Below are 19,537 nucleotides of genomic sequence, written 5' to 3'. Positions count from 1 at the left end.
CCTTTGCTATGAAAGCTAACATACCATTTGCTTTCTTCACTGCCTGCTGCACCTGCATGCCCACTTTCAATGACTGGTGTACCATGACACCCAGGTCTCGCTGCATCTCCCCTTTTCCTAGTCGGCCACCATTTAGATAATAGTCTGCTTTCCTGTTTTTGCCACCAAAATGGATAACCTCACATTTATCCACATTATACTGCATCTGCCAAACATTTGCCCACTCACCCAGCCTATCCAAGTCACCTTGCAGTCTCCTAGCATCCTCCTCACAGCTAACACTGCCCCCCAGCTTAGTGTCATCCGCAAACTTGGAGATATTGCCTTCAATTCCCTCATCCAGATCATTAATATATATTGTAAATAGCTGGGGTCCCAGCACTGAGCCTTGCGGTACCCCACTAGTCACTGCCTGCCATTGTGAAAAGGACCCGTTTACTCCTACTCTTTGCTTCCTGTTTGCCAGCCAGTTCTCTATCCACATCAATACTGAACCCCCAATGCCGTGTGCTTTAAGTTTGTAAACTAATCTCTTATGTGGGACCTTGTCGAAAGCCTTCTGGAAGTCCAGATACACCACATCCACTGATTCTCCCCTATCCACGCTACTAGTTACATCCTCGAAAAATTCTATAAGATTCGTCAGACATGATTTACCTTTTGTAAATCCATGCTGACTTTGTCCAATGATTTCACCACTTTCCAAATGTGCTGCTATCCCATCTTTAATAACTGACTCTAGCATTAGGATGGGTGTCAGAGGTTATGGGGAGAAGGCAGGAGAATGGGGTTAGGAGGGAAAGGATAAATCAGCCATGATTGAATGGCGGAGTAGACTCGATGGGCCAAATGGCCTAATTCTGCTACTATCACTTATAATCTTATGCCTATCTTTAAATCACCAATAGTAAAATTTTACCAAAGTATAAATAGAAGTACAACCCTGAAAAAGATGGCAAGAGCTTAGTCAAAATAATTAGTATTTGAAAAGATTTCCATGGAAGAGGTGGTGATCAGAAAATAGGAATATTCAGGAGGCTACTAATGGGAGGAGTGATTAACATAGGAGATGGAGAATAAAAATATGCAGCTTTTTTCTAAAAAAACAAATCCTTTTGCATCATTGGGCAATCTTCAACGTCACTGCATATTTCACCATTCCTTATTTTCTCAAAACTTATACTTTTACTTATTTTGAATATTGATGTCCCTAGCAAATCTGATGCCCATGTGATGCCCAATTTTGACTGAACTAAGGGTGCAGTTAAGATACAATCACCTTGAATGGCATGGAGACATGCCCGAGGCCACGAAATCTCCTATATTAAAAAATCCTAATTTTAATAAAATTCTCCAAGATTATGCTCTTGGGTCTAGTTGTCAAATGTCTTCACCGGGAAATAATTTGAGATTATCCATAGGGAAAAAAATGCCATCTCTAAACTCTCCAGTAGGTAACAAACAAACTGTTAGATACCCCTCTTTTAGCATACACTTTATTTTATTAAACTGATGATAGTTTTCTTGCTGATTAGAAATTAGCTCCCACCCACCAATGGCCTGAAACTCTAAATGGCTTCGCACTAATGGTTTTTTGTAGGGAACAGTGACAGCGGGTGGCATTTTGGCACCAATGCCCATAATGCTATTAGTTTTAAAGTAATTAGGGAAAAGGATTGGACTAGTCCACAAGTTAAGTTTCTATATTGGGGCAAGTTTCTATGTCGGAGGCATTTAACTTGGAGGTTGATTAAGAGAGCAGTTTGAACACAAGGGGGCGGCTGGCAAGTGAGAGGTTGAGGCAGCAAGACTACAGGTCTAGCATGTGCCAGTTAGAGTGACGGTCATAGGCTGGCAAGTTTAGGGAACCCATGTTCACAAGAGATGTTAAGGTTCTTGTTATGTAAAAGGAGGAAAAATACATCAGGTTTAAGCAGTTGGGTCAAGTCACACTCTCCGCGAGGACAAGGAGTGTCGGAGTACACTTAAAGCAGCAATCAGGAAGGTTAAAAATACAGCTTTGGTCAGCATGGACAACGTAGGCCAAAGGGTCAGTTTCTGTGTAGAAAAGAACTGTAGATGCGGTTCAAATGGAAGAGACACAAAATGCTGGAGTAACTCAGGGGACAGGCAGCATCTCTGGAGAGAAGGAACGGGTGATGTTTTGGGTCGAGACCCTTCTTCAGACTGATGTCAGGTGAGTGGGAGGTACATAGATAAGGAAGTCTAGGGTGTGAAAACATAACCAAGGGAATGGCGATCATGGATAGACATAGAATAAATAGATCATTGTTAGTCGGGAGGTCAGTTTCTGTGCTGACTAGTCTTTCAAGCAACTATTCCATTTACAATCCTACCTCAAGATCAATACACTGGAGTGTTTCAAATAATCAGGTATACAGCTTCTAATTATTTAATGAAAGGCTTGATGGGATGTGAAACGGTGTAGCTTTTCTTTACAAATAAATCTATTGAACCTAAACTAAGCAAAAAACAAATTGTGGCGTTGGCGTCAATCATCATTATACCCTTTCTACCACTGCACCTACCATCCTGCTCGCTGCCATCCAAAGAATACCAATGAACTGGGCTATAGTCAATGTGTTTTATCCCGCTTCATACAGGGGCAAGTTAGTTTGTTGCATCACATCTGTGTTGAATAGTTCCGGGATAGCAACCGGATGCAAACCATAGCTTTATGAAAATATAAAACAATAGACGATACAAAAAAACCCCCACAAAAACTGAAATATACTCACGACTCCCTTCTTTTATATTCTTGAACAACGAAAGCTTCTTTTTGAATCCCTTCTGAAAACTGGTTTCGCTCAATACAACACTTCACAGCTGCCAAATGTAGATCTTGTGATTTTCCTACCACTGTCTTGTGGCACGAGTCACTCTCTTTTTAAAAACAGGTGTAAAAAGATAGAACATAGAGTGAGATTTTTCCTCCTAACCTGAAAGAAGCCAAAAAAATCTCATGGACGCACTCCATCCCAAACCTGAGCTTTCAAAACAGAATATCTAATGTAGATCCTTTAAATTGGAAACCCCAACTTGGCAACCCCTACAAATTTAATATCAAGATGAAAATGTTCTCACAAATTAGAACATTTTGGTATGGGTGTAACTTGCATCCCTTTATATTTAAGGAATGCAACTTAAGGAATACACCCATACTCACGTTCCCCTTTTCGGCAAAATCTCCTGTTCCTGCTTTGGATAAAAATCACTTTTAACTTCGAAAAGGAAAGAAATGTGACCATGTTCTTTACATAGTAGTCAAAAGCAGAATGAAATCTTAAAATATCCTGCCTGAACTAAGATTTACTACTGCTGGTGAATAGGATCTAACAGTATCTGTACCCAATTTTTATCTGCACAACAGTAGATTCCAAGTATTCGAGTACAAAAACAGACTTTCAAGTAAAAGGTAGAATGCCATTGGCAACATACTTTCACAAACCTAGCTAAAATTAGGTTAATCAACTATGCTGCTCTGAATCATTTGATATAGAACTGACCAACACAAAGCAGAAACCAAAATAAATACCTAAATTACAATTGTGAAAAATACTAGACTAAAAAATTGATTTTGGCAAAGCCTCCTGAATATTCCGACACCACGAACATAGAATCTGGTCAGTGACTTTCACGATTCGTTATCAATGAATGTCATGCAATCAAGCAGATTGCAGACATTATCTACGAAGTGAAGAACACAAGTTCTTCCAAATCAACTGTTAATATTGCCAACAGGTATGTTGTCAAACTAAATGCACAAAACTTTTTTTCCCCAAAAATTCTGTTGAGATTTAGCATATCAGTTAGTCATTTGCAAATAACTATTTTAGAGTCAGAGAATTGAAAGATCAATAAATGTATTATTTATGCATTGAAACGTACATGCTAAAAGTTATTTTGGGCTAAACTTAAAATAATTCACTTACTTTCAATTTGTTTTTTTAACTTCTGTGTGAGCACATATATTGAAAAAGCATACATCAGATTGCTAAATTTAGGGCCTCCTGGAGAAAGAAATAAAGAAGCCACCACTTGAGGAAAACCATTTCCAACATCATCCTTCAGGGGTGAAAGAAAACAAAGATTTAAATTAAAGGCATATTAATTCATTGGAATAGAATATTCTATGACCACACAGTTGAATTTTATGCTGCTACCTTCTTATAAAATATAATCATGGATGCAATTTCAAACAACAGAAAGTTATCATGGTTTTCTTACGTTATTACCCAACCCCGACCGGCAAATTTTATTGGCCTTTACCGACCACTTCTCCCCACCTCTACCAAAGGTGGTTATAATATGCCAATAAAGCAATGAGACAACAACAGGTATATTTGTCTGCAGCAAAGGTAGTTAGAATGGTATTCCAACCAGTCAAAAGATAAACATTAGTTCCGTTAAAGGCTCTTGTTCCACAACAATATTGGACAATTAGAAAGATTGTGCTTTCCCCAAGTTTTACACTGCAGGATGCTACCTTACATGCCATTGCCTCTCTTCCAAACATTCCTTTAAAATAACAAGGGATCTCTGATCACTTAGATGCAGTTTATTGAACTTTTGCCATCATCCCTTCTACTTTTCCAGAAGGAATCACAGGGCTCACCTTCTACCACTGAACTATTTACTTAGAAGAACTTGCCTTGGCATATCCATAATGATGCTAGCAAACACAGGTAATAACCACCATCGTATCCAAAAATTCAAGTTAGCTTTTAAGGACTGCCGAAAAGAAATATGGATACACAGGACAAAAATCTATCTGGACTTGGCTGAAGCAGCTGAATGTATAGCTGGAACCAACAAAAACAGAGATGGTGGCCAATATGTGCTGGGGAAGAGGTAGGAAATGGACAGAGTTTTGGATAAGAGTAGGAGTATCAGCAGCAAAAGGGCTGAGACATGGTGAGGGTGCAGTCAGACTACAACATGTTAGGGAGAAACTCATGATTAAAGTCATAAGCAACTTTGTTTGTTTCAGACAATTGCCAGAGTAAAGGACAGAGCTATGACAAGAGTTAATGTCTTCTCAACATTAAGCTGCAAAAATTTGGACGAGCAAAAAAAAAAAAAACTGTGCATAAAGATACTTAAATCATTTCCACTGGGTTCTATCAACAATTACAATGTTTCTAGCATCTTGATGTCCAACGGTGACACTTAATTGGATTAAATTGCATAAACGACTCAATGATGTGTAGGAAAGAACTGCAGATGCTGGTTTAAATCGACACAAAATGCTATAATAACTCAGTGGGAGAGGCAGCATCTCTGGAGAGAAGGAACGGGTGACATTTCGGGTAGAGACTCTTCTTCCGACTGATGTCACTCCCGACATCAGTCTGAAGAAGGGTCTCGACCTGAAACGTCAAGCTCATTCCCCTAACATCAGTCTGAAGAAGGATCTTGAACCGAAATGTCACTCCAAACATATGTTTTTTTTGTTTAATTACTTACAGCAATTTTCTTCATCCATTCACAACAGGCTTTTCTGAAGCACGCAGCACCTTTCTTATCATAAATGGGCCAACAATCTCTTTAGGAAAGAAAATGAATGGAACAGTTGTTAACTTTGCAATTAAATACAAAATCAGAATTTTAAACAACAGCAATCATAGAAAATAACAAGCAGCTCGGCCAATATCTAGGGAGTGAGACATTTTCAAATAACTTTAAAATATTAGATCAAACTGATTTTAATCAACTGTAAAGGGCACGGAGAGAATGAATTATATAAGATCATCAGCCCAAAACAAATTGCATCTCCCACCACAAACAGCCGAGTGCAAGGCATCTATCATTTTGTTGAACACCTTCACTAAGTCTGCCTTGGCCTACGTGATCTCCCGATCCTAGTTGCAACGCAATGCCAAATCCTGCTTACAAATTGGAAACAAGGTCTTTGGCCCAACTCATCCACGCCAATCAAGATGCCTTCCTCAGCTTGTCTGCATTTGGCACATACAATTCTGAATCTTTCCTATACGAACCTGTCCAAAAGTCTTTCAAACCTTGCAATTCTACTGCTTCTCATACTTCCTCTGGCAGCACATTCCATATACCCATCAGCCTGTGATAAATTTGCCACCAAGTCCTCTTTAAAATCTTTTCTTCTCATCTTAAACCTATGCCCTCTAGTTTTAGACTACCGTGGGGGATAAAAACTATGAAAAGTCACCGTATCTATGCCTATAATGATTTATAAATCCCTACAAAAGTCACCTCTTGGCCTCATTCTGGCACATCAGGAGTAGGTCAGCCCACAAATTATCTGATTTTATTGAAATCACAGAATTCTAAGTAAATGAATTCACAACAGCATGCAAATAAAGCTGCCACCAAAACTTGGTCTCAACAACATACAAATGCAGCCCCAAAGAGGTAGACTTGGGCAATAATAGTAAAACAGTTCATATTTATACTCATTATCCAAAACAAGCAACAGCATTTTGTGTGTGGACCAACAGAAATATATCAAGTCATTATGCTCACACCTAAATAGTGTATAGGAAAGTAGTTTGATCACACATCAACTGCTGCTCAAAGCATAGGTTAGTTTGCAGCTCACATTTATATTGGTACTGTGTATCCTACAGTAGCATATATAGTATGAAGGAAACTAGTTTCATTACACAGCAACTGCTGCTCAGAGCACTGGTTGGTTGGCAGCTCACATATTTGTATTGGTACGGTGTACATATCCTGATTAGCTCGAGCCAAAAAATTTCTGGCTGTTCAGTAAAAATCAAAATAGAACTTCAGTATGAATATTATGGGTATTACCGAGTACTATCTTTATATATCTATTGTGTTGCTGCAAGTAAGAAGTTTGTTGTTCACTTTTGGGGCATATGACAGCGGATATCCGGGTTCGAACTTGACTACGGGTGCTGCCTGTACATTTTTCCTGTGACATGACTAGGGTTTCTCCGAGATCTTCAGTTTCCTCCCATATGCCAAAGACGTACAGATAAGTAGGTTAATTGGCTTGGTGTATGGGTAAATTGTCCCTGGTATGCGTAGGATGGTGTTAATGTGCAGGGATTGCTGGTTGATGCAGACTCAGTGGCCCATATCCATGCTGTATCTCTAAAATAAAATAAACTAAATATTTCAATAAAATAGTTTTGACTCTTGAAATATTTGCAATCTTGAAAATACTCAACTGTTAATTTTGTGAATAACTGATTTGCTCAAGCAAAATTTAGAAATTCTAACAAAGTAGACGTCTGCTTCACCTGCATGTAAATTAACATTTCAAAATAATATCCCATGCATAACACCTGAGATTTAGTGCTCAAGGAACTCGGTAAACCAGGCATTATCTGTAGAGGTGGACAGGTGACATTTCAGGACAGAACCCTTCTTCAGACAATCTGAAGAAAGGTGCCAATTTGAAACACAAATGCAGCCTGGCCTACCAAGTTCCTCTAACAGTTTATTTTCCTCAAGATTCCAGCATGTGCAGTCCCTTGTAATTTGACCTCAGATCTATAATCTGAATTAATCTATAATCAAATACTGCTACATTCCAAGGAATGTAGACTGAAAATCTATGTTTACCCAATTATTCCGATCTTTATTTTAAACCATATTAAAACAAATCACAAATGTAACTTAACCTTACTACAACCAGACTCCATACTGCAAACTAGTGCCGTCCACAATGTTTGAGACAAAGACCTGTCATTTATTTATTTCCCTCTGTAGTCCACAATTACGGTGCCCACCTTTTCAGGGCACCGTAATGTTTGGGACATGGCTCCGTATATGTTTGTAAATGCTCAGGTGTGTTTAATTGTCTCCTTAATGCAGGTATAAGAGAGCTCGCAGCACCTAGTCTTTCCATCACCTTTGGAAACTTTTATTGCTGATTATCAACATGAGGACAAAGTTGTGCCAATGAAAGTCAAAGAAGCCATTATGAGACTGAGAAACAAGAATAAAACTGATATCAGCCAAACCTTAGGCGTACCAAAATCAACTGTGGAACATCATGAAGAAGAAAGAGAGCACTGGTGAGCTTATTAACAGCAAAGGAACTGGCAGGCCAAGGAAGACCTCCACAGCTGAAGACAGAAAAATTATCTCTATACTAAAGAAAAATCCCTAAACACCTGTCCGACAGATCAAACACACTTCAGAAGTCAGGTGTGGATTTGTCAATGACCACTGTCCGCAGAAAACTTCATGAACAGAAATACAGAGGCTACACTGCAAGATGCAAACCACTGGTTAGCCGCAAAGATAGGATGGCCAGGTTACAGCTTGCCAAGAAGTACTTAAAAAAGCAACCACAGTTCTGTAAAAAGGTCTTTTGGACAGATGATACAAAGATTAACATATCAGAGTGATGGCAAGAGCAACGTATAGAGAGAAGGAACTGCCCAAGATCCAAACCACACCGCATCATCTGTGAAGCACAGTGGTGGGAGTGTTATGGCCAAGGCATGTATGGCTGCTGATGGCACTGGCTGACTTATCTTCTTTGATGATACAACCGATGATGGTAGTAGCATAATGAATTCTGAAGTGTATAGACACATTTTATCTGCTCAAGTTCAAATGAATGTCTCAAAACTCATTGGCCGGCGGTTCATTCCACAGCAAGACAATGATCCCAAACATACCGCTAAAGCAGCAAAGGAGTTTTTCAAAGTTAACAAATGGTTCATTCTTGAGTGGCCAAATCAATCACCCGATCGGAACTCAATTGAGCATGCCTTTTACATGCTGAACAGAAAACAGAAGGGGACTGGGGATGTCCATGAATTGCAGACTTGATGCAAAGGATATGCAACAAAATACTAAACATGATGCTTTCATTTACATGACATCGCTGTGTCCCAAACATTATGGTGCCCTGAAATGGGGGGGGGGGGAACTAGTTATAAACACTTTTTTTAATAGAGAAACCAAAATGTATGAAAATGGCCTTTATTAAAATTTGACAATGTGCACTTTAACCACATGTGATTTTTTCCTATTACAAATCTCAAGTTGTGGCATACAGAGGGAAATAAATAAATGGGTCTTTGTCCCAAATATTATGGAGAGCACTGCAGATACAATGCAACTAGGAAACACTATTTACATTATGCAGACTGACTGCATAAAAACTGTCTTGCAAAAATGTCTTGGGGGAAAAAAATGTTACTTCCTTGCAGTAATCAGACACCATTGTCTGCCAAGAACACAGTCCGTCAGTTTCACCGAAGGTGGTCATTGAAATTCACACAAGCAATTGCTTCTATTGACATTTGTTTAATGTTACTCGATTAAACAAGGTAACAGACAATAAACCCTCATTGTAACCGACCTCGAGGGATGGTGGGCTGAAATGGTGTTCATTATTGCTAATTATTGTCTATTGTCCTCTACAAGTACAGCATTGCAGTAGAATCTACTAAATCCCACGACAGAAGGTAAAGGGCCTGTCCCACTTAGGCATTATTTGCGCGACATAATTCAAGCGTCACGACGTGACATCATTTACGCTTCGTGACGCGCGCGTGGTGACGTAGGCAGTGACGAGCGGCGCCCCAGGATTTTGGAATTCACCAAATCTTCGCACGCCAACTGCGTGACGCGCAAATGACGCCCAAGTGGGCCAGGCCCTTAAAGAACAAACGACACTTAGCTGAGGAAGACACCTTATGTCTAGTTTATTCCAGAAGCCTCTTTTTACCTTCATTCTCACTAATCATAACCCGTGTGCAGATAAGGCCAATTAGTGCACCTGACCTTGGAATTATTGAGCTCTTGCAGCTGGACCTTCTTGTGAGGTTGCTGGCGCAAAACTAATGTGGGAGTTAAGGCGTCACGGTATTATCATTGTCGAGCCCGCAACTCCCTTTTCCCTATAGACGCAATTACTTTCCCAACTTGATTTTCAATAACAAAGTTTCTTTGGAACAACTACTTACTTGGATCAGTGGATGTAAGCTAAACTAATCTTACCTGAAGACAAAATTGGCACGTGTCTGGTCCAATTGCAAGAACAAATAGTACACAACAATTTGGAACGCTTCCACATTTGGTCTGTCAAACATATTCCTGTTGAAGAAATTACATTATCTTTATTATCAGCTGTACTGAAAGCTTAGCCATGAACGGCAACAGATTTTCAGAACTATATTCTGCCCAGTATCTATTCTACATAAATTTGACTTGATCGCATTTACAGTGCCATCCATAATGTTTGGGACAAATACCCATCATTTATTTATTTGCCTCTGTACTCCACAATTTGAGATTTGTAATAGACAAAAAAAAAAAAAATCATATGTGGAAAAGAGCAGTCAGATTTTATTAAAGGGTATTTTTATACATTTTGGTTTAACCATGTAGAAATTACAGCAACGTTTATACATTTCAGGGCACCATAATGTTAGGGACACATGGGTTCCACAGCTGATGACAGAAGAATTCTCTCTATAATAAAGAAATATCCCCAAACACCTGTCCGACAGATCAGAAACTGTGATAGACAGGTGTGGATTTGTCAATGATCTCTGTCTGCAGAAGACTTCAGAAACAGAAATATGGAGGCTACACTGCATGATGCAAACCACTGGTTAGACACAAAAATAGGATGGCCAGGTTACAGTTTGAGCAAATAGCAAGAGCAACGTATTAAGGAGAGAAGGAACTGCCTAAGATCCAAACCATTCCACCTCATCTGTGAAACACGGTGGTGGGGTGTTATGGTCTGGGCATTTATCTTCATTGATGATGTAACTGCTGATGGTAGTAGCATAATGAATTCTGAAAGGTATAGACAGACCCATCCAATCTGCTCAAGTTCAAACAAATGCCTCAAAACTCATTGGCCGGCATTTAATTCCACAGCAAAACAATGATCCCAATCATACTGCTAAAGCAACAAAGGAGTTTTTCTAAGCTAAAAAATTGTCAATTCTTGAGTGGCCAAGTCAATCACCTGATCTGAACCCAATTGAGCATGTCTTTTAGATGCTGAAGAGAAATGTTAAGGGGACTAGCCGGAAAAAACAAGCATAAGCTTGGCATAAAGATGGCTGCAATATAGGCCTGGCAGAGCATCACCAGAGAAGACACCCAGCAACTGGTGATGTCCATGAATCGCAGACTTCAAACAGTCATTGCATGCAAAGGATATGCAACACAATACTAAACAGACCTACTTTCATTTACATGACATTGCTGTGTCCCAAACATTAAGGTGCCCTGAAATGGGATGGGGGGGGGGGGGGGGGGGGGGGGCTATGTATAAATACGGCTGTCATTTCTACATAGTGAAACCAAAACGTATAAAAATACCCTTTAAGAAAATCTGACAATGTGCACTTTAACCACACGTGAATTTTTCTATTACAAATCGCAAATAGTGGAGTACAGAGGCAAATAAATAATGGGTCTTTGGCCCAAACTTTATGGAAGGCACTGTATGTACATTATATCTGATCTGTTGGGGGTAGCATGCAAAACAAAGCTCAATAGACAATAGGTGTACGAGTAGGCCATTCGGCCCTTTGAGCCGGCACCGCCATTCACTGTGATCATGGCTGATATCCACAATCAGTACCCCTTTCCTGCCTTCTCCCCATATCCCTCAATTCCATTATCTTTAAGAGCTCTATCTAACTCTCTCTTGAATGTATCCAGAGAATTGGCCTCCACTGCCTTCTGAGGCAGAGAATTTCACAGATTCACAACACTCTGGGAGAAAACGTTTTTCCCCATCTCAGTTCTAAATGGCTTACCCATTATTCTTAAAACTCTGGCCCGTTTCTGGACTCCTACTGTACCTCATTACACATGACAATAATGTACCTCATTGCACATAATAATAAATCTAAACAGATAAAAATGGAAGACCCAAGACCCATTATTCAATTTCAATAAGAGCTAACAGAACCGAAATGAACATAACACAAGGGCCAACAATCCGCTGGAAGAACCCGACGGGTCCGACTGCATCTGTGGTTTTGATGCAGGGTTTGAACCCAAAACATGCCCATTCTTTTCAACCCACAAATACTGCTCGACCCACGGAGTACCTTCGGTTAGTTATTTAATGCTTCAGTTTCCAGCATCTGCAGTTACTTGTGCCTGTACAAAACAAGGGGCCTGCTGGAGCGAGTAACATACCAACACTCTTGGATTGATCTTTAAACAGAGGAGAAATTAATAATTAATGAACTGCAGATGCTGGTTTACACTGAAGATAGACTCAAAATGCTGGATAACTCAGTAGCAGCATCTCTGGAGAGAAGGAACGGATGAGTTTCGGTTTTCAAGCCTAAAGGAGCTGTCCCACTTGGGCGACCTAATTGGCAAGTTTAGAAGAGTTTGAAAAAATAACATGTTGAATATCTTCTTCGACTATGTAGAATACCTCCTTCGACTATTTTGAAGACTAGCTTCGACTAACTTCGGGGAAAGTGGACACCCAATAGCAGAGAGTGAAGATGACCTCCTTCGACCTCCCTTTTGACTATGATGAAGACTACCTTCGACTACCCTCGATTACCTACGAATAACATGACGACCTACTACGACTAAACCTACCAGCAAAAAAAGTATCGATTTTCCCCCCATGGCAACCATTTTTTATTCGTGGGCATTTTTCAACATGTTGAAAAATATGCCGCGACCTTACTGAGGCCTCGTGTACCACTCTCGAGCATGAAGGAGATTTAAAGACCTCCTACGACCATGCTGCGAGTATGAGTCGAGGGCAAAATCGCCAGAACTCACGGATTAGATCGCCCAAGTGGGACAGCCCCTGAAGGATCTCGACCCAAAACATCACCCAATCCTTCTCTCCAAAGAAGATGCCTGTCCCTCCGAATTACTCCAGCATTGTGTCTATCTCTAGAGGGATTAGTCGCCATGTTCAGGTGGGAGAATTTTTATCACAACTCCGTCTTTGCACAAGGGACGCTTACAACAGTCAGGAAAGTCTGCACCGGCAGGAAGCGAGTGGGGTTTAATTGTAATCGTGTAGACTTTCCACTGGCTGGACTGGTCAAAATGAAACAAAATCTTTTCACTGTACTTCGGTACACGTGAAAACACACTAAAGTAAACTCTCGGACAGTTACAAGTTGATAGACATGGGCACGCATTAACTCACGCGCCAAAGACGGGGCGCTTCGCCGTTCGCAGCTTATCTCCTGGCGGCGTGAAGCCAAGAACCAAAAGCGTCTTCCACAGGCTCTCCTTTCGCCATCCTCCCGCCATCCGCCGCGGCCCACCACGTCCCGGTCCGACCCACGCAAAGCTCGGCCTCTGCTCGGCTCCGACCCTGCTCCAGCGCACCGCGGTCTGGTCCGGCCCAGCCCGTGAGCGTCTCGACTCCAACCCGGTCTTCCCAGTCCTGTGCGCGGCTACAGGCTGATCCGGTCCGCTACGGCGCGACTCGACCCGCTCCTTTCTGGCTCAGTCGTCTCCCGCTCCACTGCACAGCGGCGGTCTGATCCGTGCGGCTCCGGCGCTAACCGCTCCTATGCACCACACTCTCCTTTCCTCCTGGGTCGTCTCCTCGCTTCTATGCACTATGTTTACGCTCCCGCTCCTGTGCAGCACAGTCCGGCTGCTTTCACCCGCTCCTGTACAGCTGCAGCAGCAGCAGCACCGCCACCGTCACCTCGATGGTTTCCGCTTCAAACCGCCCGCAGCGTCTCCCCGCTCGCTCGCTCGCCTGCCAATCAGAGCTCGGCGGTGACGCGCGGCGGGAGCCAGCTCCTCGCTCTCATTGGTCGAGGCGGCGAGCGCGCGCTGGCCCGCGCCCTTTCCGTTGGCAGGAAACAAAAGCGCCAATGACCTGAACCGTGGAAACCAACATGGAGAACAGGCGTCTTTGAGCAGCGCCGACGACCATCTATGATCTTTGAGCAGCACCGCCATTCAAAATGATCGTGGCTGATCATGGGGTGGAAGATTGCAACCTTCACGTGGTCCGCCCTGTTTCAACTAATGCAATCAACTCGACGTGCACAAACAGAAGATCTAATAATAGAACAAGTTGTCCTACAACTTTAGGCTGGGATTAACCTACAGGGCCACAGTCAAGAACACCCAGCACAAGTTACTATCAAACCATGCTGGGAAAAGGAGAGAAGGGAAACAAAAAGTTTTGGATGGACAGTGACCCAGAGAGCAGTACAAATCGGCATAGCACAATTAAATGTGGTTCCAACAGTTCCATTACCTTCAATTCCACCTTGGATACTTCCAGATGCAACAGTAGACTTTACAACATTAGAACAGGAAAACAAGGATAAACAACATAGGTATAATTCAGTCATCATACAGGAATACATTGACAGATACTACAGTTTTGTCCAAATTTATACAGATGCATCAAAAGATTCAGTAGATAAAGTAGGAGTAGCATTTATTGTACCAGAATTTCACATCAAAGTAGGGAAGAGGATCAATAATGAGGTCTCAGTATACACAGGTGAAATGATTGCAATATTGTTAGCGGTACAGTGGGTCGAGGATACTAGGCCTTTAAGGACAGTTATTTGCTCAGATTCAGGTTTAGCAATAAAGAGTTTACAGCACAGCCATTCAGACAGTAGACCAGACATTTTGATTGAAATACAACAAACACTATTCAGAATTCAAATGATGGGGCTTACAGTCATATTTTTATGGGTACCAGCACACATTGGCATTAGAGGAAACGAATTGGCAGATAAGGTAGCAAAAGAGGTAGCAAAAAGAAGTAAAATTGATTTAAGTATTAACATAGGTAAAACTGAAATCAAAGACATTATTAAGCAAAGACTGAAGGAAAGATGGCAAAAGCAATGGGATGAAGAGCGGAAAGGACGGTGGTTCTACAGAGTCCAGAGGAAAGTGGGAGAAATGAGATGTGCAGGAAAAAACAGAAAAGAGGAGACAGTAATCTCAAGAATTAGATTTGGACACACTGGTCTGAACAGTACACTTTTTATAATAGGCAAGCATAATACAGGTAGATGTGAATACTGTGGGCAAGAAGAGACAATAGAGCATGTCATTGTACATTGTGAGAGGTATGAGGAGGAGAGAGAACGGATGAGTGAGCAGTTCAGAAAAGAAAGAATACAATTTGATTTGGTAGATATTTTGCAAGGAAGTTCATATAAGTGCTATCAAATCCTGTTGCATTTTCTTAGGGTAACCAATTTGTTCGGAAGGATATAGGTTATTAGTATATGTAATGGTGTTGTTTGATCCACACTCCATGCCAGTTGGTGGCGGTAATGCACCAAAAAAGTTGTTTGCCAACCGCCAAAAAACACCACATAGAAGAAGAAGAAGGAGAACTTTAGGCTGTGCACGCCACACGAAAGAAGAAGAAGACGAAGTGCCCCGTTCCAGCCTTTCCCCCTATATCCCTTGATTCCACTAGCCCCAAGAGCAATACCTAACTCTCCCTTTAAAACATCCAGTGAATTGGCCTCCACTGCCTTTTGTGGCAGATATTTCCACAGATTCACAGTTCTCTGGGTGAAAAAGTTTTTCCTCCTTTCAGTCCTGAAAACCTACCCCTTATTCTTAAACTGTGACCCCTGGTTCTGGAGTCCACCAACATTGGGAGCATTTTTCCTGCATCTACCCTGACCAATCCTCTAAGAATTGTATAAGTTTCTATAAGATTGTTATATGTTTCTATAAGAAATATCAGAGAGACCTGGCTGATGACTCCCAGAGGATTAGTACATGGTTATAACTGGTGTGCGAAAAGAAGACCCAAACAAAGATCCTTAAAATTCTTGGTTATGGGGAATCCAAGAAGATATCTCCTTCACATCCAGTATCTTCTTCACATCCTACACAAGGAAATCCAGCTGCTGTAATCCCATTCACATCCATCAAATAACACCTGCAGACCTTCCAGGTGTGACGGGGATCAAAATTGCAAGGAATTTCAGAGTTGTGGATGCAACCCAGTCCATCGCACAGACCAGTCTCCCCATCATTGAATCCATCTACACTTCACACTGTGTAGATGAGAAAAGAACCAAAAAAAGATCCTTAAAATTTGTGGTCACGGGGAATCCAAGAAGATTTCCTGCACAAGGAAATCCAGATACTGGAATCTCCTTCACATCCATCAAATGGCACAAGCAGGTGAGACGGAGGTTCAAAACTAAGAAATTGCAGAGTTGTGGGTGTAGCCTAGTCAATTACACAGACCCATCATTGACACCATCTTGGGAAAACAGCAAATATAATCTCCAACACTTTGTAATTTGCTCAGGAAATCCATATGGCCAAAGAAGGAAGTGGGAACACACGTTCCAAGGTTGAAAAATATAAACTCAGAGACTACAAAGGATTCAACAAAGGCGACCAATAAATAGATCTCAGACAAGAGAAGGTTCATCCAGAAAACACATAGCTAATCCCTGGACCAGTATAGGATCCAGAAGGCATGGAGTAAGAGGAAGATCAACTTAGAAGAGAGTATTAGGAATTATCAATAATATCAATAATTTTATTTCTATAGCACATTTAAAAACAACTCTTGTTGACCAAAGTGCTTTACATCCGTGCAAGTACTAACGTTCTACAAACAGGGTACATAGATCTAACAATACATACATAAATACATACATACAGTGCTCCCTCAGAGGACCTCAAGAAACGCTTGTGAGTAAAAATAAGTTTTAAGTCTAGACTTAAAAGAATTGATAGAGGGGGCAGTTCTGATGGGTAGAGAGATGCTGTTCCATAGTCTAGGTACTGCAACCGCAAAAGCGCGGTCGCCCCTGAGCTTATGCCTGGACCGGCGGATGGTCAATCCCACGTCGGCCGACCTGACGGACCTGGAAGTAGTAAGGTTGGTTAGCAGATTTCTGATGTAGATGGGGGCAAGCCCGTTAAGGGCTTTGTATACATAAAGGAGTAGCTTGAAATTGATTCTGAACCGCACTGGGAGCCAGTGGAGAGAGGCCAAAATCGGGCTGATGTGGTCCCTTTTCCGGGTGCCCGTCAGAAGTCACGCTGCGGTGTTTTGGACCAATTGCAGGCGGGACAGGGATGTTTGGCTGATGCCAGTGTAAAGGGAGTTGCAGTAATCAAGGCAGGAGGAGATAAATGAGTGGATGATCTTTTCCAAGTCGTCAAAACAGAGGAATTAGGCTGTGGGCCGAACATCAAAAATGTGTCTAGAAATCGATTTTCGTGACCCACGTCACGGAAGTACAGTGGCTTGCAAAAGTATTCATACCCCTTGAACTTTTCCACATTTTGTCACGTTACAACCACAAACGTAAATGTATTTTATTGGGATTTTATGTGATAGACCAACACAAAGTGGCGCATAATTGTGAAGTGGAAGGAAAATGATACATGGTTTTCAAATTCTTTTACAAATAAAAAACTGAAAAATGTGGCGTGCAAAAGTATTCAGCCCCCTTTACTCTGATACCCCTAAATAAAATCCAGTGCAACCAATTGCCTTCAGAAGTCACCTAATTAGTAAATAGAGTCCACTTGTGTGTAATCTAATCTCAGTATAAATACAGCTGTTCTGTGAAGGCCTCAGAGGTTTGTTAGAGAACATTAGTGAACAAACAGCATCATGAAGCCCAAGGAACACACCAGACAGGTCAGGGATAAAGTTGTGGAGAAGTTTAAAGCAGGGTTAGGTTATAAAAAAATATCCCAAGCTTTGAACATCTCACGGAGCACTGTTCAATCCATCATCCGAAAATGGAGTATGGCACAACTGCAAACCTACCAAGACATGACCATCCACCTAAACTGACAGGCCGGGCAAGGAGAGCATTGATCAGAGAAGCAGCCAAGAGGCCTATGGTAACTCTGGAGGAGCTGCAGAGATCCACAGCTCAGGTGGGAGAATCTGTCCACAGGACAACTATTAGTCGTGCACTCCACAAATCGGGTCTTTATGGAAGAGTGGCAAGAAGAAAGCCATTGTTGAAAAAAAGCCATAAGAAGTCCTGTTTGCAGTTTTCCACAAGCCATGTGGGGGACACAGCAAACATGTGGAGGAAGGTGCTCTGGTCAGATGAGACCAAAATAGAAGTTTTTCGCCTAAATGCAAAGTGCTATGTGTGGCGGAAAACTAACACTGCACATCACCCTGAACACACCATCCCCACTGTGAAACATTGGTGGTGGCAGCATCATGCTGTGGGGATGCTTTTCTGCAGCAGGGACAGGGAAGCTGGTCAGAGTTGATGGGAAGATGGATGGAGCCAAATACAGGGCAATCTTGGAAGAAAACCTGTTAGAGTCTGCAAAAGACTTGAGACTGGGGCGGAGGTTCACCTTCCAGCAGGACAACGACCCTAAACATACAGCCAGAGCTACAATGGAATGGTTTAGATCAAAGCATATTCATGTGTTAGAATGGCCCAGTCAAAGTCCAGACCTAAATCCAATTGAGAATCTCTGACAAGACTTGAAAATTGCTGTTCACAGATGCTCTCCATCCAATCTGACTGAGCTTGAGCTATTTTGCAAAGAAGAATGGGCAAAAATTTCAGTCTCTAGATGTGCAAAGCTGGTAGAGACATACCCCAAAAGACTTGCAGCTGTAATTGCAGCGAAAGGTGGTTCTACAAAGTATTGACTCAGGGGGGCTGAATACTTTTGCACGCCACACTTCAGTTTTTTATTTGTAAAAAAATTTGAAAACCATGTATCATTTTCCTTCCACTTCACAATTATGCACCACTTTGTGTTGGTCTATCACATAAAATCCCAATAAAATACATTTACGTTTGTGGTTGTAACGTGACAAAATGTGGAAAAGTTCAAGGGGTATGAATACTTTTGCAAGCCACTGTACATGAAATTTTCCACAGGTATAAATTAAATATAATTGAGAAGGATGTCATAACTCGTCAGTGCCAAAAGTTGCACATTAATTAATTAAATTAATTAGAAAATGCGATCGGGAAAGTAAGCGCCATCTAGTGGCCAATGCCCATATTACAGCATGGGCAGCCTATTTCCGTGATGCAGTCCATTTCAACTATATATTATTATACCTATACATATATATGACTTGTAAATATGGCTGTAATCATATATAATTAAGTATAATTATATTATATAAAAATAATAATATGAATATAATTGTGTGTTTTTTTAATGACACTGTCGCAGAGGTCCTGCTCCTGAACCAGCCTAATTAATGGGTGAGAGCAGTTTTTGTGGGTTCCTCCCTTTACTGAATCCCATTGATTGCCAGTGTGCAGAGTGGGGGTCAGCACCATAGTGGGATTGTGGCAGTTCCAGGCTGGGGGACAGTCCTGCAAGGCATCTTCCAGTCACTTTAATAGGAAATTAATGAGACTGCAGCAGAGGTCCCAGGTTTTAAGTGCTCATGAACCTGCCTAATTAAAGGGTCAGGACAGATCCTCTGGGTTCCCCTGTTTACTGAACCCCACTGACTGCCATAGTGCGGAGAATGGGGGTAACGGCCATAATGGGACTGAGGCAGTGCCAGGCTGGGTGACAGACCTGTAAGAGGCCTGTCTTATTTCTG

The 19,537-nt window shown here is 41.5% G+C and overlaps 1 protein-coding gene across 5 annotated transcripts in view; it reads right to left on the bottom strand.

The window, feature by feature from the left end:
* haus6 (HAUS augmin like complex subunit 6) overlaps positions 1–13,725 on the bottom strand; it is a 38,139-nt gene extending 24,414 nt beyond the window's left edge. The window contains exons 1-6 of one of the 5 annotated variants that reach the window (XM_033018244.1): positions 13,151–13,244; positions 12,072–12,180; positions 9,991–10,086; positions 5,488–5,566; positions 3,954–4,086; positions 2,760–2,904 (exon numbers count right to left, since the gene is read on the bottom strand). In XM_033018244.1, the coding sequence (XP_032874135.1) occupies positions 2,760–2,904; positions 3,954–4,086; positions 5,488–5,566; positions 9,991–10,082 (449 nt within the window). In that variant the 5' untranslated portion in view covers positions 10,083–10,086; positions 12,072–12,180; positions 13,151–13,244. Of the gene's footprint in view, positions 1–2,549; positions 2,671–2,759; positions 2,905–3,953; positions 4,087–5,487; positions 5,567–9,990; positions 10,087–12,071; positions 12,181–13,150 lie in introns of those variants that run through there. The other 4 variants (XM_033018242.1, XM_033018241.1, XM_033018243.1 and 1 more) reach the window with 4 other exon arrangements.
* Between the last annotated feature and the right edge of the window lie 5,812 nt (positions 13,726–19,537).

Source organism: Amblyraja radiata, chromosome 3 (genome assembly GCF_010909765.2).
Source record: "Amblyraja radiata isolate CabotCenter1 chromosome 3, sAmbRad1.1.pri, whole genome shotgun sequence".
Classification (NCBI taxonomy): Eukaryota; Metazoa; Chordata; class Chondrichthyes; order Rajiformes; family Rajidae; genus Amblyraja; species Amblyraja radiata.
Note: the sequence above shows the minus strand (reverse complement) of the source record. Positions and strands in the feature narration are given on the sequence as shown.